This window comes from Strongylocentrotus purpuratus, unplaced genomic scaffold, assembly GCF_000002235.5.
Source record: "Strongylocentrotus purpuratus isolate Spur 01 unplaced genomic scaffold, Spur_5.0 spur5_contig_822, whole genome shotgun sequence".
Lineage (NCBI taxonomy): Eukaryota > Metazoa > Echinodermata > Echinoidea > Camarodonta > Strongylocentrotidae > Strongylocentrotus > Strongylocentrotus purpuratus.
Window position 1 is genome coordinate 715,187 of NW_022145527.1, and position 16,357 is coordinate 731,543.

General features: G+C 37.8%; 1 protein-coding gene and 1 non-coding gene across 2 annotated transcripts; both read right to left on the reverse strand.

Moving 5' to 3' along the window:
* Positions 1 to 1,949: 1,949 nt before the first annotated feature.
* On the reverse strand, positions 1,950 to 12,387 carry LOC105441310 (SUZ domain-containing protein 1-like). Its single transcript, XM_011672330.2, has 5 exons — positions 12,241 to 12,387; positions 7,738 to 7,793; positions 6,950 to 7,091; positions 4,638 to 4,738; positions 1,950 to 4,123 (listed from the first exon to the last, which is right to left on the reverse strand). The coding sequence occupies exons 1-5, from the start codon at positions 12,292 to 12,294 to the stop codon at positions 4,072 to 4,074; spliced, it is 405 nt and encodes a 134-aa protein (XP_011670632.2). The 5' UTR covers positions 12,295 to 12,387; the 3' UTR covers positions 1,950 to 4,071.
* Positions 12,388 to 15,219: 2,832 nt separating this feature from the next.
* On the reverse strand, positions 15,220 to 15,451 carry LOC115922636. Its single transcript, XR_004063522.1, has one exon. It is a non-coding gene; the product is annotated as a small nucleolar RNA snR42 (small nucleolar RNA).
* Positions 15,452 to 16,357: the final 906 nt, after the last annotated feature.

Consider the following 16,357-nt stretch of genomic DNA (forward strand, 5'->3'; position numbering starts at 1 on the left):
ATGGCATGTTTTCAGTTTTCTAAATTTCATATTGATGTACCACTCATTAAAAGCATATTGTGCAATTGTAAATGACAATCTTTGATTCACATCTGCCAAAATGTTGATTTTTTTTTTTGTATCAACATGCAGGAGGTTCTTAAAACAATAAATTATTTGTAAATTTTCAAAAGCAAATAAGTTCTTTCTTTTTTGTATTTTTGTGAGTGTGCGTGGGTGTGTTCAAGAAATGGGTGACTTCAGCCCCTACTTTCAAAGTCTCAAAAAAAAAATATCGTTATTTCATGATTTAGAATTTACATGGGTAACCTATCACTAAAAACATCTGTTGAAAGTTGAAGAAAAAAAAAGTAAGTTAGAAAACATCAGCAGCATCTAAATTACAATGTACATTCACATGTACAGTACAGTATACATGTAATTTTAAAACACACAAAACAGATGTGTATAACCAAAGAGATATCTCCTTGGTATAACAAACATTTGCCCGGTTATTAGTTTAACATTTTGTACAGCATATCAATAATAAAATATTCATAAACTTTGTCAACTTTCAATATCAAATAATACTAATTTTTTTAATAAAGATTCCCGAGATATCCAGTGAAAAAAATTTGTCAACAGGGGCATTGACTGTGATGGCATTTGAAGGGGGAAGGAGGGAAGATGGGCATCCAAAATTCTTCAACAACCAAAACATAATTTGCTATCAAGGGGAAAAGATTCCTCATATTTTTCAAAAGAAAAACATTGTTAGTTTAAACATATTTGTGGCTTACACCCAGTAAATAAGATTGATTGATCGATCTGTAATTGAAAATCAACCGAACAAAAAAAGTTTACCCGGATTTCTAAGGGCTTATGGATAACGAGCGTGAAGAAAATGGAGAATAACATAAAACGTTGCGTTTACGGAACCATGCCCTGTTCATTGCAATCATGTAAGGGTGCGTTTTGAATATACAGTAGTATTACGACATGGAATTACCAACATACAAAACAAATCTTTATGTTGATTTGTTCACTTTAACATATTTCATTTGCTAATTGATCAAGAACTTTGACTATTTGCATGCAAAATAGTTTACATACATGCATATGCATTAATTGACTGATCCTTTTGTGATGATCCTTTCACAATTTGTGGTTTGACTCAATAACTTTTGATCCAGAGCCATAAAAAATATGAAGGACGCATGAGTAGAGAGGGCAATTTTTTTTGCAGACACTGCATCCATTTTTGTTTCATTACAATACGGCATTTTGATGCCTGGAATTGGAGAAAGAAAAATCTTTGAATTGGCGACACGCTGAAAGAGTCAAAATCATTACTTTTCAATAAAAAATATTTTAAAAATTCAACTTTCCAACTACATTCCCACACATGTACATGTATACTGTTTGCAGAGCCATTATGGTTTATTTCAACAATGTGGCCCAAAAAAAGAAAAATATTATTGCTGCCAACTTGAAGAACAATAATGTGATTGATTTAACCTTAAAAATAACCCTGTCCTAAAAGGGAAAAAACAATTGTACATTGTGAGATGTGATGTGGTCTAGCAGTACCATCATTCTCTATCTTCGCTTACAACTGACCCTGATGGACCTCGGTTCAAACCTGGGTCACATCTTTGGGCTGGTGAACAGTTGAAGGTATAGACCAGTTTTGGAAACGCCCCCCTCTCAAAAAATAAAATGGAAGCTCTTATTACCAATCGTGTGAAAGAATATGTTTTGACTAATATGTGATGATAAAAATCTTGCCTGGAAACCGCCTACTAATTGATATATTTGATAAGTTATTACATCTATCCGGACTGGACAGATATCCCGTAGTCCCATATACATCTTTCTGTGTACAGTGCTTGTAACTTTACCAAGACTGGGCCAAATTTCTGATCATTTTGATGATTCCAGTACTTTCTGATTGATTCCACAACGTTTGTTTCACAATGCAATCGCATGACCAGAACTGGTCTATACCTTTAAAGGTCACTACCCAGAAATAAATAATCATATCTGAATAATACATGTCTGAACAAACCCAAGTACACACACATATATGGAGATGATAAATGCTTTTAATGATAATGGTCTTCTAAAACAGCTAGCAGTCGCAATATATAGGAAAAGGTGACACACATGTACAAGCAATGGCCATTAACACAAAGCTGTGCAAATGACTGTATGATCGATCAATGAATTGATGACATAGTCTAGTGATTAATAGCGAAATAGCAGTTAATTATTAAGATCGCTAACACATCTTTGTGTTATTGAGCTAAGGATTGTGCCTACGTTAATGCATGGATTTTGTGATAAAATATAGAGCTCAATCCTCTTCGTTGTTTCTCATTCTTTGTTTTACAGATGCACATGATCATTAATATTTGAATGGCCACTTGCTCAATTTTGCAACTTTCTTAATCGGACCTTCTAATGGTTGAATTAATTTTCCCATCCAAGTTTTAAAGTTCAAAACTTGACCTTGATAAACTTGATGTTGGTAGACTATTAATCCATCTTTGATTTGATGTATATCTTATATTTTATAGACAATTTGTATGAACATTTTGAATAATGAGTGTCCACTTTCTTTTTTTGCTGAATACCGTATATATATATATATATATATATATAATCAGAGATACTGCTAAGATAAGTCTGTATTACTGTGTATTACTATAATAATAATACATTCAAGAAAATAAAATAGCTAGAAAATGGTGACTTTTCTAATTTGTCTAAATTATCATTGGTTTGTTATTTAGTGCTTGAAAAGGATAATATAGTCAACGTGTCTATAAAGGCCACCGATGGGACACAGGAAAACTGGCCACTGCAGACAGGTGGCCTTTCTAGACAGGTTCTACAAGTTTCCTCCCAGAGGGAGACAATATAGGTGACCACCATAAACAAGTGGCCTTTACAAACAGGTGATCACTAAGACAGTTTTGACTATATGTCAATACTATTACTAGTCAAATGGCTTCTTCACATATGAAGCGGGAAACCACATGGCTTTTTTTCTTATCGTGTCCCGGTAAATGAAAGGCAGGTTGGAATAAAAATGAGTAGCTGCTCGCAATAAAGTTTCTACGCGTACTCGCCATCTTTGGGATACATAATAAGCCAGTTCACGGTTGCAGTCTGAGCATGAGCAGATAAAGGTCATTGCAGACCAAATTTTGAAATACACGGAGACGAAATACTGGTTACGTGCTGATGAAAGCTATGTAATCACTATTCATTCATGAACAAGCAGTGCACTCCATGATACACAGGTGGAAGTATTCTTTGAAAAGGGGAAACAAAGGCTATTTATATAGCACCTCCATTGCTGTAGGAGTGATAATTTCAAAATGTACAAAGTGCGACTTCTTCATGTTTTGAAGATCTGTGCATATTCGGGGTCATTGCCGTAATGTGCTAACCGTGAACTGGTCTATTGTGAAGCGTTTCACACTCACATCATTAATGTAGAATGCTGCCTTTCACTTCATCATATGTAAACAAGCCCTCAACAAATTATCCCCAAACTTTCAGACCAAAATACTCTGCGGTTTTTCTCGATATAAGTGAAAATTAAACCACAATTGTGGTATGGAGGTTAAACGCTATGAATTTTCCTGAATAACTTGGAGAACACAATCCGAGCAACGCTCCCCTTCCGGCTAACACAAGCACATATCCTCACGAGACCGTCAGCAAGCATCTGTCAAAACTTTCTTCCTGCGGATACCCAGACGCTCGTCTATGAGATCATATCCGGTTTCCATGGCAGTTCCGCACAACAGTTGAGTTATTACCGCTGCCGATTGCTAAGCCAGTTCCGTCTTTGACAAAACGCAGAGGTGAATCACAATACTTTCAGGCCCTTGCCTATGTTGTACCTGACCAATCGTACTCTGGTTTGCCATTTAAAGACACGGTTCGACTGCTGTGCAATCGCTTGAAATACATGTACGACTTCGGTAAAACATGCACGGGCCTGCAATTGTGTGGTCAAAAATTTTCTCCTTCCACCTATCTGGACTCTGGAGTCGCCATGACAGCATGATGGCCTCGCTACCTCTTGGTTGTGCCTAGACTTGCGGCCGGCCGAGAACTGTCTTTGGACCTGCAAATTGAATGACATGAAGGAAAGATATATCATCAAACATAACAAAAGGCAAAAAGAGAGCGAGAGAGGAGGAGAAGAGGAAGAGAAAGTGGAAAGAGAGGAAGTGAGCAAGAGAGATGGTCATATGATCAGACAGAGAATGCTCCACAGCGAAAAAAAGAAAAAATTGAAAAAAAATATTATATGAGACATAAAATACAAAGATGCATCATCCACTTGTAGTTTGATTTTGATTTTGATTTGATTTTCTTCTGCATTCATGTAAGTTTACATTGTACAGTAACCGACACAAAAGGAAAAGAAAAAGAGAGAGAAGCAGGAGAAAATAGAGGAAGAGAGAAAGTGAGTAAGAGAGACGATAAAAAGATCAGAGAGGGGGAGGGCATGAGAGGGAGGAGGAGGAAAAGGAGGAGGAAAAGGAGGAGGAGGAGGAGGAGAGAGAAAGAGGGAGAGAAAGAGAGAGGAAGAGAGGAAGGGAGAGAGAGAGACAAAGAGAGAGAGAAATACATACCTAGGAGCCGGTTCAGAAAAGTCAGTTTCGGCTGATCCAAGGATCCTTAATCTGGCTTGCTTGTACTCTTCTTCTCTCTCCGCTAAAGTCTTTTGCTTGGTCTTCAAGAGAAATCAATTTGGAAAAAAGTTGTGTTTCAAATATGAATCCCTATAATTCCTGCCATTGAATCATGTCAAAAAGAATATCATTACCATATTTGCCGGCGTAAAGACCGCAGTATTTTTGGAAGAGAAAATATCAAAAAGTCGGGGTGCGGCATTTATGACGAAAGAGTAAAAAAAAAAAAAAAAATGAAAGTCAAAACCAGCACGAATTTGCACATATGGGACTAGAAACGGTAAAATAACTATACCACTATGGTACAGGACATTTCCACACATCTTAACGACAATTTTACCTTGCATTGTTGACATGAAGACGAAAATAAACGTCCTAACACAACATTTGCCGATAGACCTTGATCTAAGTTCGTGCCAATGCATTGCAAAAGTAAATAAGGGACCCTTTTAACGGAGCTGCCGCGAACATCCATCTGAAGTCGCCATTTTGTTTTTCCATTTTATGCAGTTTCGCATTACACCGTACAATGTGGCAGGGGTATATATCAGACACCAAATCTGCCTGTGATCACTTTTTTAGCTAAACTTCCGGTAAATTATAAGAATATTCGTGAATTTGGTATCAGTTTGTAAAAAAAAAAAGTGTTTTCGAGAAAATTATGATTATTTTGTTTTGTCCATGTGTTTTTTTTTTTTTTTAAATGTCAAAATCGGGGGTGCAGCCTATGCGGCGGTGCGGCCTATGCGCAGTGCAGCCTTATCGCCGGCAAATACGGTAGTAGAATTCATGTAGAGAATTGCGGTAATCTTCTGGACATGTTTTGTTTATGCTCCATTCTGGTTTGGTAAAAAAACAAAGTGTGATTTCAAAGGCTAAATGAATATTCACTTCTTCAGAACGGACCATGTCGAAACATTAATTGATTAAATATGTGTATACTCTTCTCCAGCATGGGCCGTATCAAAAATGTAAAAGTTATTCAATGTGAATATTTTTTCTTCAGAATGGCGTATGAAATTTATTGCATACCGTATTACAAAATGCGTAACGGTAGGTGCCAGATAGAATTTATGAAAATCATCCACCATGAGCTATTGTGTACCCTACAAAAGCCTGAAATATGGCATGACAAAATTTAAAGGGCCTGCATTAACGCTTTGCCTGATAATGTGACATGTGCTTTAGGCCAAATTAAAAAAAAAAAATTGTTTAGTATCCTGCCTTTTTGAAAAATAGGGAGGAGGCCCTTTTTATTTATTTATTTTCTTCAAAATGGCCACTCTGTACATTTTTCCTGACAGTCGGGCTATTTTTCACGATGGCCGCCTGTATTTTTTTTTTTTTTTTTTTAAATCAGAATTAGATCATTTTAGCAGTATGTTTTTTCATGTTTTAATTCATTCAGTTCAGTTTATTTTATTTTTGCACGGCAAAGAAAAAACATTGCTCCTCTCCACCCAGGTTTTAAAAGGTTACCTGGTAGGATGCGAACATCATTGTGGTTGGATTAGCATGTGCACGCCTGTTAAAAAGTGACTAGCTGGAACACTCACCAGGGAATGGAGAAACGTAATTGAATACAGTGACAGGGGTAATAATAATGATGTGAATGATTTGGCCATATAAAGGTACTATGCCCTATTTGCAGGCCAAACAAAATGAAAAGGTTAATTCAAACGGCCTTGAAAGAAAATACAAATTTAGAACTTCCCTCAAAACAAAAGGGCTTGAAAAAGGCTTTTAGTGGGAAAATAACTTAGGTGATTGCAATCACCTTAGTAATAGTATTGATTTTCAGACCCTTTTACCGAATGGTCATATGTTTTGTGCTGCACAAAGATTCAGTCAGTTTAATTTGGGCCATTACAAGTAGTGGGTTATTGATGTAGACAAATGCTCATGTACATGTACCTGTTACACTTACAGCTTATTTTATGTACCAGGGTACGTTATTACCAAAGAAAAAAAGATGTCACTCAGTCACTCAATAGTGTCTGACAGTGAAGTCTAGAGGTAAACGGTTTCCTTGCATAATTTGAGTACTAGGACACTGCTAATGTTTAAATTTCAGATAGGACATAAATGACATATTCATAATTCCTGCAAAGTTCTACAGAATTTGATGTTGGCTGCAAAAGGGACATAGTATCTTTAATGGTAATGCGCTTTATAAGTAACAGGTATTATCATTTATCAAAATCGCTATTATCATTACAATGTGGGAGAAAGTCATAAATGAAGTGTCATACCTTGTTGACATCCTTGTTCTCTGTTGCATTCTGGTCTCCTCCAGCCTCTGTTGGTCGCTTGAGGATTCTAAGCTGTGGCTGGTAGGATGTCCTTTGGGTGTCTTCCTGGAGTAGAACCACAGCCGGTGTCGCATCCTTCTTTCTACACCAATATAAAACAACAATAATAATGTTTATGTTCTGGATGTATATGGCACTTGATGCATTGGCGATATCGCTTGGTGCTTTAGACTTTAGATACCCTGGTCATATCAAGATGTTAAAGAAGAAGAAAAAGAAGAAGTAGAAGAAGAAGAAGAAGTAGAAGAAGAAGAAGAAGGAAAAGAAGAAGAAGAAGAAGTAGCAGAAGTAGAAGAAGAAGAAGTAGCAGAAGTAGAAGAAGAAGAAGTAGCAGAAGTAGAAGAAGAAGAAGTAGCAGAAGTAGAAGAAGAAGAAGTAGCAGAAGTAGAAGAAGAAGAAGTAGCAGAATAAGTAGAAGCAGAAGAAAGAGAAAAGAAGGAAAAGAAAAAGAACAAAAATAGGAAGAAGAAGTAGTAGAATAGGAAGAAAAAGATAAGAAAAACAAAATAAGAAGGAGAAAAAGAAGAAGAAAGAAGGAAAAGGAGAAGAACAATGAGAAAAAGAGGAGAAAATGGAGGAGAAAAAGATGAAGAGTTAGTGAAGGAGGGGGGAAATGGATTGATAATACTATACTTAGGCTCTTTCTATTTTAACAAAGATTAGATAGGGAAACTCATGACCCACTTTTCCTCTTAATACTCAATATTTAAACTTTTATAGGAACTTACTCTTGAGTAGCCCGATCACGCTGCTTCTGTGCCTCCTTTAATTTCTTTTCGAGAACCTACAATTACAAAAAATGAGAGAAAAAAAAGGAAAAATGTAATTTACTAGTCCCATATGCATGCATTACAGCTTCCTCTTCTTATTCAGGTGCAGTACATGCCACCGTCAGGTGTATTGTCGTACTGTTGAGGTGCAGTGCAGATGTGTGGAGTTGTACAATGTCTGAAAAAAGGTACAGTTAATTGAGTGCAAGTAAAAACAACTACCACGTTAGCGGAGTTGGGTTTTTTTGTACCTCTTGCTTAAAGTTGTTAACAGAGGTACAATGAACGGTGTTCTGAGGGAGGGAGTTTCAGAGTCTTATTGCATCCGGGAAAAGGAACTATGATCTTCTTGGAATGCCCTCTGTGCAGGGATGTAAATGGAGTGAGGAAAGTGTGTGGGATGTCTATCAGCGAGCTGGTGATGCGATAGATCATCATCACCTTAGCCTGTGGCAGTGCCCTTCATTCTTGTAATGTTGACTACTTGAGCTGGTTCAGCATGGCTGCTACGCTGCTTGTTCTGCGCTGGTCATTGAAGATGATGCGTACATAGCACCGTTGAACCATTTCAAGCTTCTTGATGTTTGCTTGCGTGTGAGGGTCCCATATGATGCTGGCATACTCCATGATTGGTTCTTTAGCCTTTCTACGACATAGTTGGATATTCCTTTGAAGAAACTAGAAAGGCATTGGTGTAATTGGCCTTTTTGGTGACAGTGTTGGTTCCAGCTGAGATTCTTCTGCAACTCAACACCTAGATACTTTGCTGTATTTTTTGTCAGCTAGGGTCCGTCCGTGGATAGAGTAGGATTTGATGAAGGGTTTGCGTTCATTGGTGTCTTGGAGAACCTGCTCCCAGCATTGGAGCTAGTAAAGATCCTCTTGGAAACGTAGGGCATCTTCCTCTGTCTTGATGTTGCTGTATAGCATACAATCATCACCGAATTTGTCGCAACAATTTCGCGCATAGTGGCAATTTTTCATGGGGCTATGCCCCAGCCCCCCCCCCCCCCATTCAGTGTTTATTTAGGGTATCTTTCTTCATCTTCCTTCCTTTTGAAAAAAAAACCCTAAGTCCGGTGTGTAAAGTCAATAAGGGCCGTATTTTGGGGTACTACGAGCTGGACTTTGGTGCATGAAAACCGCTGCACAATTACAAGTGCATACCAAGGGCGGGTTGCGGGCGGGTTGCAGGCGGGCGCGCGCATGTGTGAAGTTATCTCCTGAATTACAGTAGATAACTTCACAAGTACATAGTGCGCACACCCGCCCGCAACCCACCATCGGTATGCACTTTGTGTCAAGGCTTGACATTATTTTCCCGTATTTGTTACGCCGCAGAATAATTACCTTTTGTACCTGAACTGAGACTATCAGCACTTTCGCTACAGCGCAAAATAAGACCGTACGAAGGTACTTCAACCATGTTGGTTGATCCTAGTTTTTTCTTCATTTATATGCAAAACTGAAGGTATGTTTAATTCCGTGCTATTATTCTTATAAGTACATGTTATGCTACGATTGTACGTGTATCTTTAATGTTTTTGAGATTTGTAGGACAAATTTGGGCCTCTTTTGAAGTGTGGATAGTGGTAAAAGTCCGTAATGGTATTGACTGTGCTTACGGTACTTGTGAAAGTGATTGATAATTTGTAAAATAATTCTTGGTTATATACTTCAAGGAAGTGTAAGAGATGCTGAAATGTCTCATGATAGTGTATAAGTTATCTGGAGACGTTCATTATTGTTTTTGTTGTCATATTTCATAAATTCGGGATGACACGTGAGACCTATTTTTCTTATGCTATTTTAGGACTTCATTTAATTGTAGTACCTGTACGTACAGATTATATAGCGGAGGGATATTTTTCGACGCCATTTTTAGTAAGGCTGTGCACAACAGTGTAATGAGGTACCCGAGTACACTCCCATGCTTACAAGCGAATACTCGAGTATTCGGACGCCATGTTTTTTTGTTTTTTTTTGAATTTTTTTGAATTTTTTTTTTTGTTGTTGATTTGTTGATTTTTTTTTTTTGTTGCCACTACCATACATACCACTGGAGCAGCTGCAGTGTCCCAGTTCTGTCGCCGAAAACGCATGCAATTTTACTTTGAGTTGCAGTTGAAGGCGCCGATTTAATAATAATAATAACAGTGAACAATGCTGTTTTAAAAACCAAAGATGGCAGAATAATCCATTTTCCTCCAAGTCCAAGCAGAAATCCAGACATTTGGTCCCAGTTTCTGAGTGGTGAGTTTGACAGTGCTTGAGTTGGCAAAAACATTTTTACCGACGGCACCATGCCAGCGGCCGCCGCTCACCCAGGCACGGCTAAGCGTCGGCCTGGACATTTTTTTTTTTTTTTTTTTTTTAATTTAAATTTTTTTTTTTTTTTTTTTTTTTGCGGCCGAATATTCGTACCCGAGTAGTTGTCAACCGTGCGGGTACTCGAGCATTCGACTACCCTTCACAGCCTTAATTTTTAGTGATTCGACTTACGGTTAGTTTTGTTTATGTCGCCCTAGGTAAAATCGCGTTATTCGTTTTAATACTTGAAAAGGAGTTTTTTTGTAATGTGATTTATAGTATGCAGAATGGATTTTTTTAATGTAATTCAGAAACGAGAAAAAACAACATATTTTATTTTGCTTAAAGAAGACAATATTTTTTAGAGTATAGAAGTGAAATGAATAATTATTTGATAAGAGTTTGAATGTGAATCTTTACTTCTAGTTGCTTTACGCTATAGTCTTAAACTTAAATACACCCTTGAAGGTCATGTATTTACTCTAGTTTGCATACAAATAATGTAATATAAGGAAAAGGGAACAATTTGGGTATTTTGAATCAATAGTCATTCTTTGTTTATCTTTGTTTCTTTACAGGATTCACACGATTGTTGAATGTGCTTTACAGCGCCACAACTATTAAAGGGAAGCTAATTCAAGTTCACGCCTCCTGTGTGGTTATTATTACAACGTGGAAGTTTAGACACGGTCTTATAACACTTTGTATTGTGCAGCGGTTTGCCGTGAAACCTGTGAAAAAGTGTATACTAATATCGTTTTCCCCGAAAAATAATCCAAAAATAACAAGAAAACTGACACGAAACAGGTAATCAACATAACAACTTTTAACTCATGATCTTTATTTGGACATTTAATGAATATTTACTTCATTTTGGGTATGTTTTGGTAGGGTATCTCCAGGCCAGAGTTACGGGTCAAATTTTTGATAGGTTTCTGAGCAAGCGCCCATATCAACTTTTATCCGAAAAATACTCCAAAAATAACAAGAAAATTGACACGAAACAGGTAGGGTAGAGTGCCCAGTATTCGGTCAGTTAAGGGGAAATCACTAATATTTTGAATTCTTACCTCTTTTATTTTACAATCTACCCATCAAAAGAAAAGAAAATTATTCCTCTAAAAGGATTTTATAGTCACTTAAAATAAAGAATGATAAGAAAAATATTTCCGAAAGAAGACAGAGCATTTTTCTGCCCAGAATTCGGTCGCGCCGATTAAAATTCGGTCACGCGATTTGTGCGTGGTATCTCCGTTGCCAAGGAGCGAAGCGTATTTGCGCACTATTTTCACACAATCGCGCGAAAAAGCACTGATTGTCAATGCGTTGACCGAATACTGGACGAGTGATACCGCATGGCAAGGGTATCGTATAAATACCTCTTGCACATCGGCAAGTGCGTCATTTGCAAATTCGCTGCGATGGAGCAAACACGGAAGTGATTCTCTACACACACATACTAAATTCATTGCTATAGCACACGTAGTTGTTTCGCAATAGACTTCTACATATGGCTATGCATGTTAGCGCATGTGCTAAGAGAACGCGGAAGTGCAGAAAGTTGTGGAACACTGACCAATTTCAAGCTAAGTTGGAGATCTTTCCGGGGCCCTATATCTGATTTAATTTTCAAAGTTAAGAAAGTTATTCAGCTGCCTGATTTGTGCAAGTTTCGCGGCTCATTAATTATTTTTTAAATTGTTACAGCTGTTGAAACGGCTGTCTGACCGAATACTGGGTATGGACCGAATACTGGGCGCGCTACTCTAATTAACATCACCGATCACAACTTTTATTTAACTCATGATCTTTATTTGGACATTTAATGAATATTTACTTCATTTTGGGTATGTTTTAGTAGGGTATGTTTTAGTAGGGTATCTCCACGCCGGAGTTACGGGTCAAATTTTGGATAGGTTTCTGAACAAGCGCAAGGTAAGGTTAGGTTTTTTTAAAAGACGCGGCCTGCGCCTGGTCATGGCATGAGCGGCTAGCGGCAGGCCGGGCCTAAGTACTGCTGCATAGCTGCATGCATAATCTGAGTGATATTTATGCAGCTGCAGCTCATGAGCTGCAGTCATGCCATGCTTAAACTGTTAGATCTAGTAAAACTCAGTAAAAAAAAAATCGAATTGAATTTTGTCAACTTACTCCACTGTCTGCCATATCTTCCCAGCTGTCCCATACTTCTTCCGATTCATCCATTTTCGCAAAAACAATGCCTTTTCTTCAATTTTCAAAAAAGGAAAGAAAGTCTACGCGACAACGTAGGTAGTCAATAAATAGTCTTGACTCAGAGTAGTTGTCTGGGCTAATTTTCTTAATCTTCTTCACCGCATGTAATTATATAATTTTCCAACTACAACTTCATTCTAGATCTAGTTCACTTTTATGTAGATTCTAGGCTATATGCTGTTATAACTAAAAGTTATATAACATGGTTTTATTTACTCTACTATTTTATATATTCCGTGAAACAGATGTTAGCCTATTATTCAAAACAGCAGGAGTTGAGACTAGAAATGTCCGCCTCTCTGTTTCCGGCTTCCCCATCCCCCCCCCCCCCCCTCCTCCTTCTTCTCCTTCATTAACGGTACCGTACCCTGCCCGGTTTCCGCCCGATGGGCAGTTTTTCTCAGATAACTTCTCTGAAAATGAATTATACAGGCGCAAATGTATACCAATTTGTTGCCGAAATTCTAGCAAATCTAGCTATGCCATTCTTACGCCCGAAATCATAAGCGATTGTCCGTAGCGCGCCGTCTGCGTGAGGCATTTTCCTTGCCTAATTCCGCCTAGACCCGCCCTAATTCCGCCCGATGGTGGGCGCGCATCAAAAGTATAGAAAAAGGAAACATCTCGGGTACACGTTAGGCCAAATCAAATTGCTTCCCAGTAGAATTCGATCTACATGTTATTTTGATAATTGATATTTCTTTCTTTATTTCTTCCCTTGCCTCTGTAGGCCTAATGCAAGTGCACTGTTATTTATCAGTTTCTGATCTGGAAAAAAATTTTTGTACTGCCTTTGGAAAATCCTGCGACTTGTCTATGATGTTTTAATAATGTGTTCAGTCAAATCTTCAGTGTTCTATCGCTAATCGGGAGAGGGGAAAAAAAAAATCCACAATAACAACATTTTGTCAAAAAAAACTACCACTATTAAAGTAAACACTTTGGAAAGAGAGTAATGGCACTTCATTTTTTTAATTTTTTTTTTAAACTGCAAATTATTCTCGACATCTCTCAAATCTTGATTAAAAAATAAATTAGCGTATATTTTTAGGATATTGGTTGGAAAAGCATAGCATTTTCGTCATAGGAATTATCATCATCGCCGATCATCATCATTACAATTTTAGGGTAGGCCTATATGTGACGCAAATGTGGTTTCCTGTTTGATTATTTGTTCAAGACTTCAAGTTGTTGTGTTTTTTGTTTTCTAGTTGTTCTAAATTATGCAGTATTTTATGCATTCAATAATAATATTTCAACTTGAAAGACAAAACTTTCCGAAATGATCTTGAAAACGAAGTCGTCGATTCACTTCCATGGCAAGTCAGTTTTTGCAAAGAATGTAGTAATAAACGGCAAAAAGGGGGTGGTGGGGGGGGGGGCACCACCTTCACGTTTTGGCCACTTCAACAACCAAAGAGGGTTGAAAGCTAGTCTCTAAGTATTTTGCTGACATTACCGAGAACAACTAAATTCCTGCAATTTCTGCATTTTAGTGGCATCAACGTACGTAAAGGAGACCTCAGTTAAAAAAAAAGTTTTGGATTGAAAGTAAAAGTAACATCCGAAAATTGTCCTTCTCTAAATTTGGCACTATACCCCCACCCCCCCCCCCCCCCCCACATTTTCTACATAATGCTACATGTTAAATTCATCCATTCATCTATTTATTTATTCAATATTCATTCATTTTATTGCCGAGAGATATTTATGTTATGGATAGAGATGAAAAATGTTCACCTTTTATTCGCCATAAAACTTTCGCAAAACTAACAACGTAAGAATCACCTTAGCAATTTGAAAGGCCTGACAGGCGTATGCCCTTAATGTATTATTTATACTACTCTTTCGATAGCCATTCATATAGGTTTATTTCACATGAAACAACAGACTGGGATTTTAGTTTCTACCCCTATATTTATTTTATTCACAGTCAACTGAGGGAAATTTATGGCAGCGAAAATGTCATGGTTCATGTTGGTCATGTTGGTAAAATTAGATAACACACAAACAATTGAAAAAAAATTGAAAAATAATTATAGCCTAAAGCATAGAAGTATTAAGAAAGAAGGATATAAAATTGAAGAGGGAGACTAAAAGAAAAATGGGTAAAAGGAGGGATGTAATCGAAGAAACTTGAGGGAATAAATTAAAAAAGACTATAATAAACTCGGTATATAATATAAAACAAAACCTAATCAATCCTATGCATCCATCCTGTATCGTATTATAAACAAGCACTCTTTTCGTTACAAAGCCACGACGCTGGATTAAAAGGCGACACAACATGAATACAAACTTTTTGCAAATCTATACCAACCCTGGCAACTTTTTTAAAAGCCGGACCTATTTTTTGTCATTGGGATCACTGTCGGAGAACCGAACTTCAAGCATTTCTTAATATCAATCATATCTAATTTTGTCACAAAATTTAACTTCATGACTAGTAGGCCTACATTAAATTACAAATCAATAGACCACATCGTTACCCGAAATTGTCGGTTGCTCGAACGAACGGCCAAACATCATTGCAACATTCTTCGGGGGGAGGGGGGGGGGGGCTTCAATCCCGGCCTCCCACCTTATTCGCCTATCATAATAAGGACAATTACACCCCAGAAAACTACTCCCAAGGATAATTACCCAAAGGACAATTACCCCTCGACGACTCAAACTACGCCCAGAAAATTACCCCCGATGACAATTACCCCCATCTCTGAAATTTAACCCCTATATAGGACATTGACCCCCCCCCCCCCCGGGACAACCAAGAACAATACCCCCTGTCAGGCGCGTACGCAGGATTTTTTCAAGGGGGGGGGGGGGTTTTAACATTTATAAATCGGTCCGAAAATTTCGCAACGACTCAGCCAGCCGCTGAATAAGCGGGTGGGAATAAATTTTTTTTTTTTTTTTTTTTTTTTTTTTTTTAATAATTAAAAAAAAAAAAAAAAAAAAAAAAAAAAAAAAAAAAAAAAAAAAAAAAATCCAAAGGGGGGGGGGGGGGGGGGGGGGGGGGGGGGGGGGGGTTTTAGGTTTTTTTTTAGGGGGGTTTACACACACAAAATTTCCAAAGGGGGGGGTTTAACCCCCCAAACCCCCCCCCCCCCCCCCCCCCCCCCCCCCTGCGTACGCGCCTGCCCCCTGTTCATTAAAGGGGAAGTCAACCCCGATAATAAGTTGGGTAATTTTTAGGGGGAGATCATTTTCAGGGTGGGGGGGGGGGGTAAAATTATTATCTATCCCAACATCGTATAAACGATGTTCACACAGGGAAAATTTTTCTATAAACATGTTTAAAACTGTTGAGTTAAAACACGTTTATACTAATCATCTCTAGATACGATGAATTTTAGCTGTGTGTGAAAAGGCTGCATGTTATTGCAATGACGACCTTCGTCATTGCCTTGTTTTCGTTCACATTCTGCCCCATAAATATTCTTCTTATCTTCGTCAGAAAATCGCATTCGTTGTGCTTGCTATTCCTAGTTAGGTGCTTTTCTCATGTCCATTTCCTTTCAAATTTCGTATGATCAAGGGTGAGTTTATGTTACCCCTGGGGGCAATATGTCTTTCTACACAGCCATTCTCAATGTTTTCAAAGTAGTGGGCGTCATGATTCTCAGTATCATTATATGGCTGTGTTCCTCTTTTCTTATGTACATAACAAAAGAGGAATACACCCTTGACCATTTTATTATTGTTTTGGTTTCGGCCAGGAATACAGACTGGTCAAATGGCCTAATCCATCAAAGAGACTTTTTTTGTTTTGCTTGCTCGCTATGCTCGCTCGCCAAAATGGAGTTGCCACCGCTAACGTGTCCGCCCCAACCTGCAACAACCAGTTAATAATTATGTACCATACGTTATTCAAAGAAGTTTTGGTGTGCTCGTGCTCGCCAAAACGGAATTAACATCACCTTAGACATGGTTGTGTAAGCCCTGCCCTGCAAAACAAAACAAACAAAAAACAAAAAAATCTGAAATTTATGAACCAATTATCATTACAAAAATTTTGCTCGCTCGCCAAAAT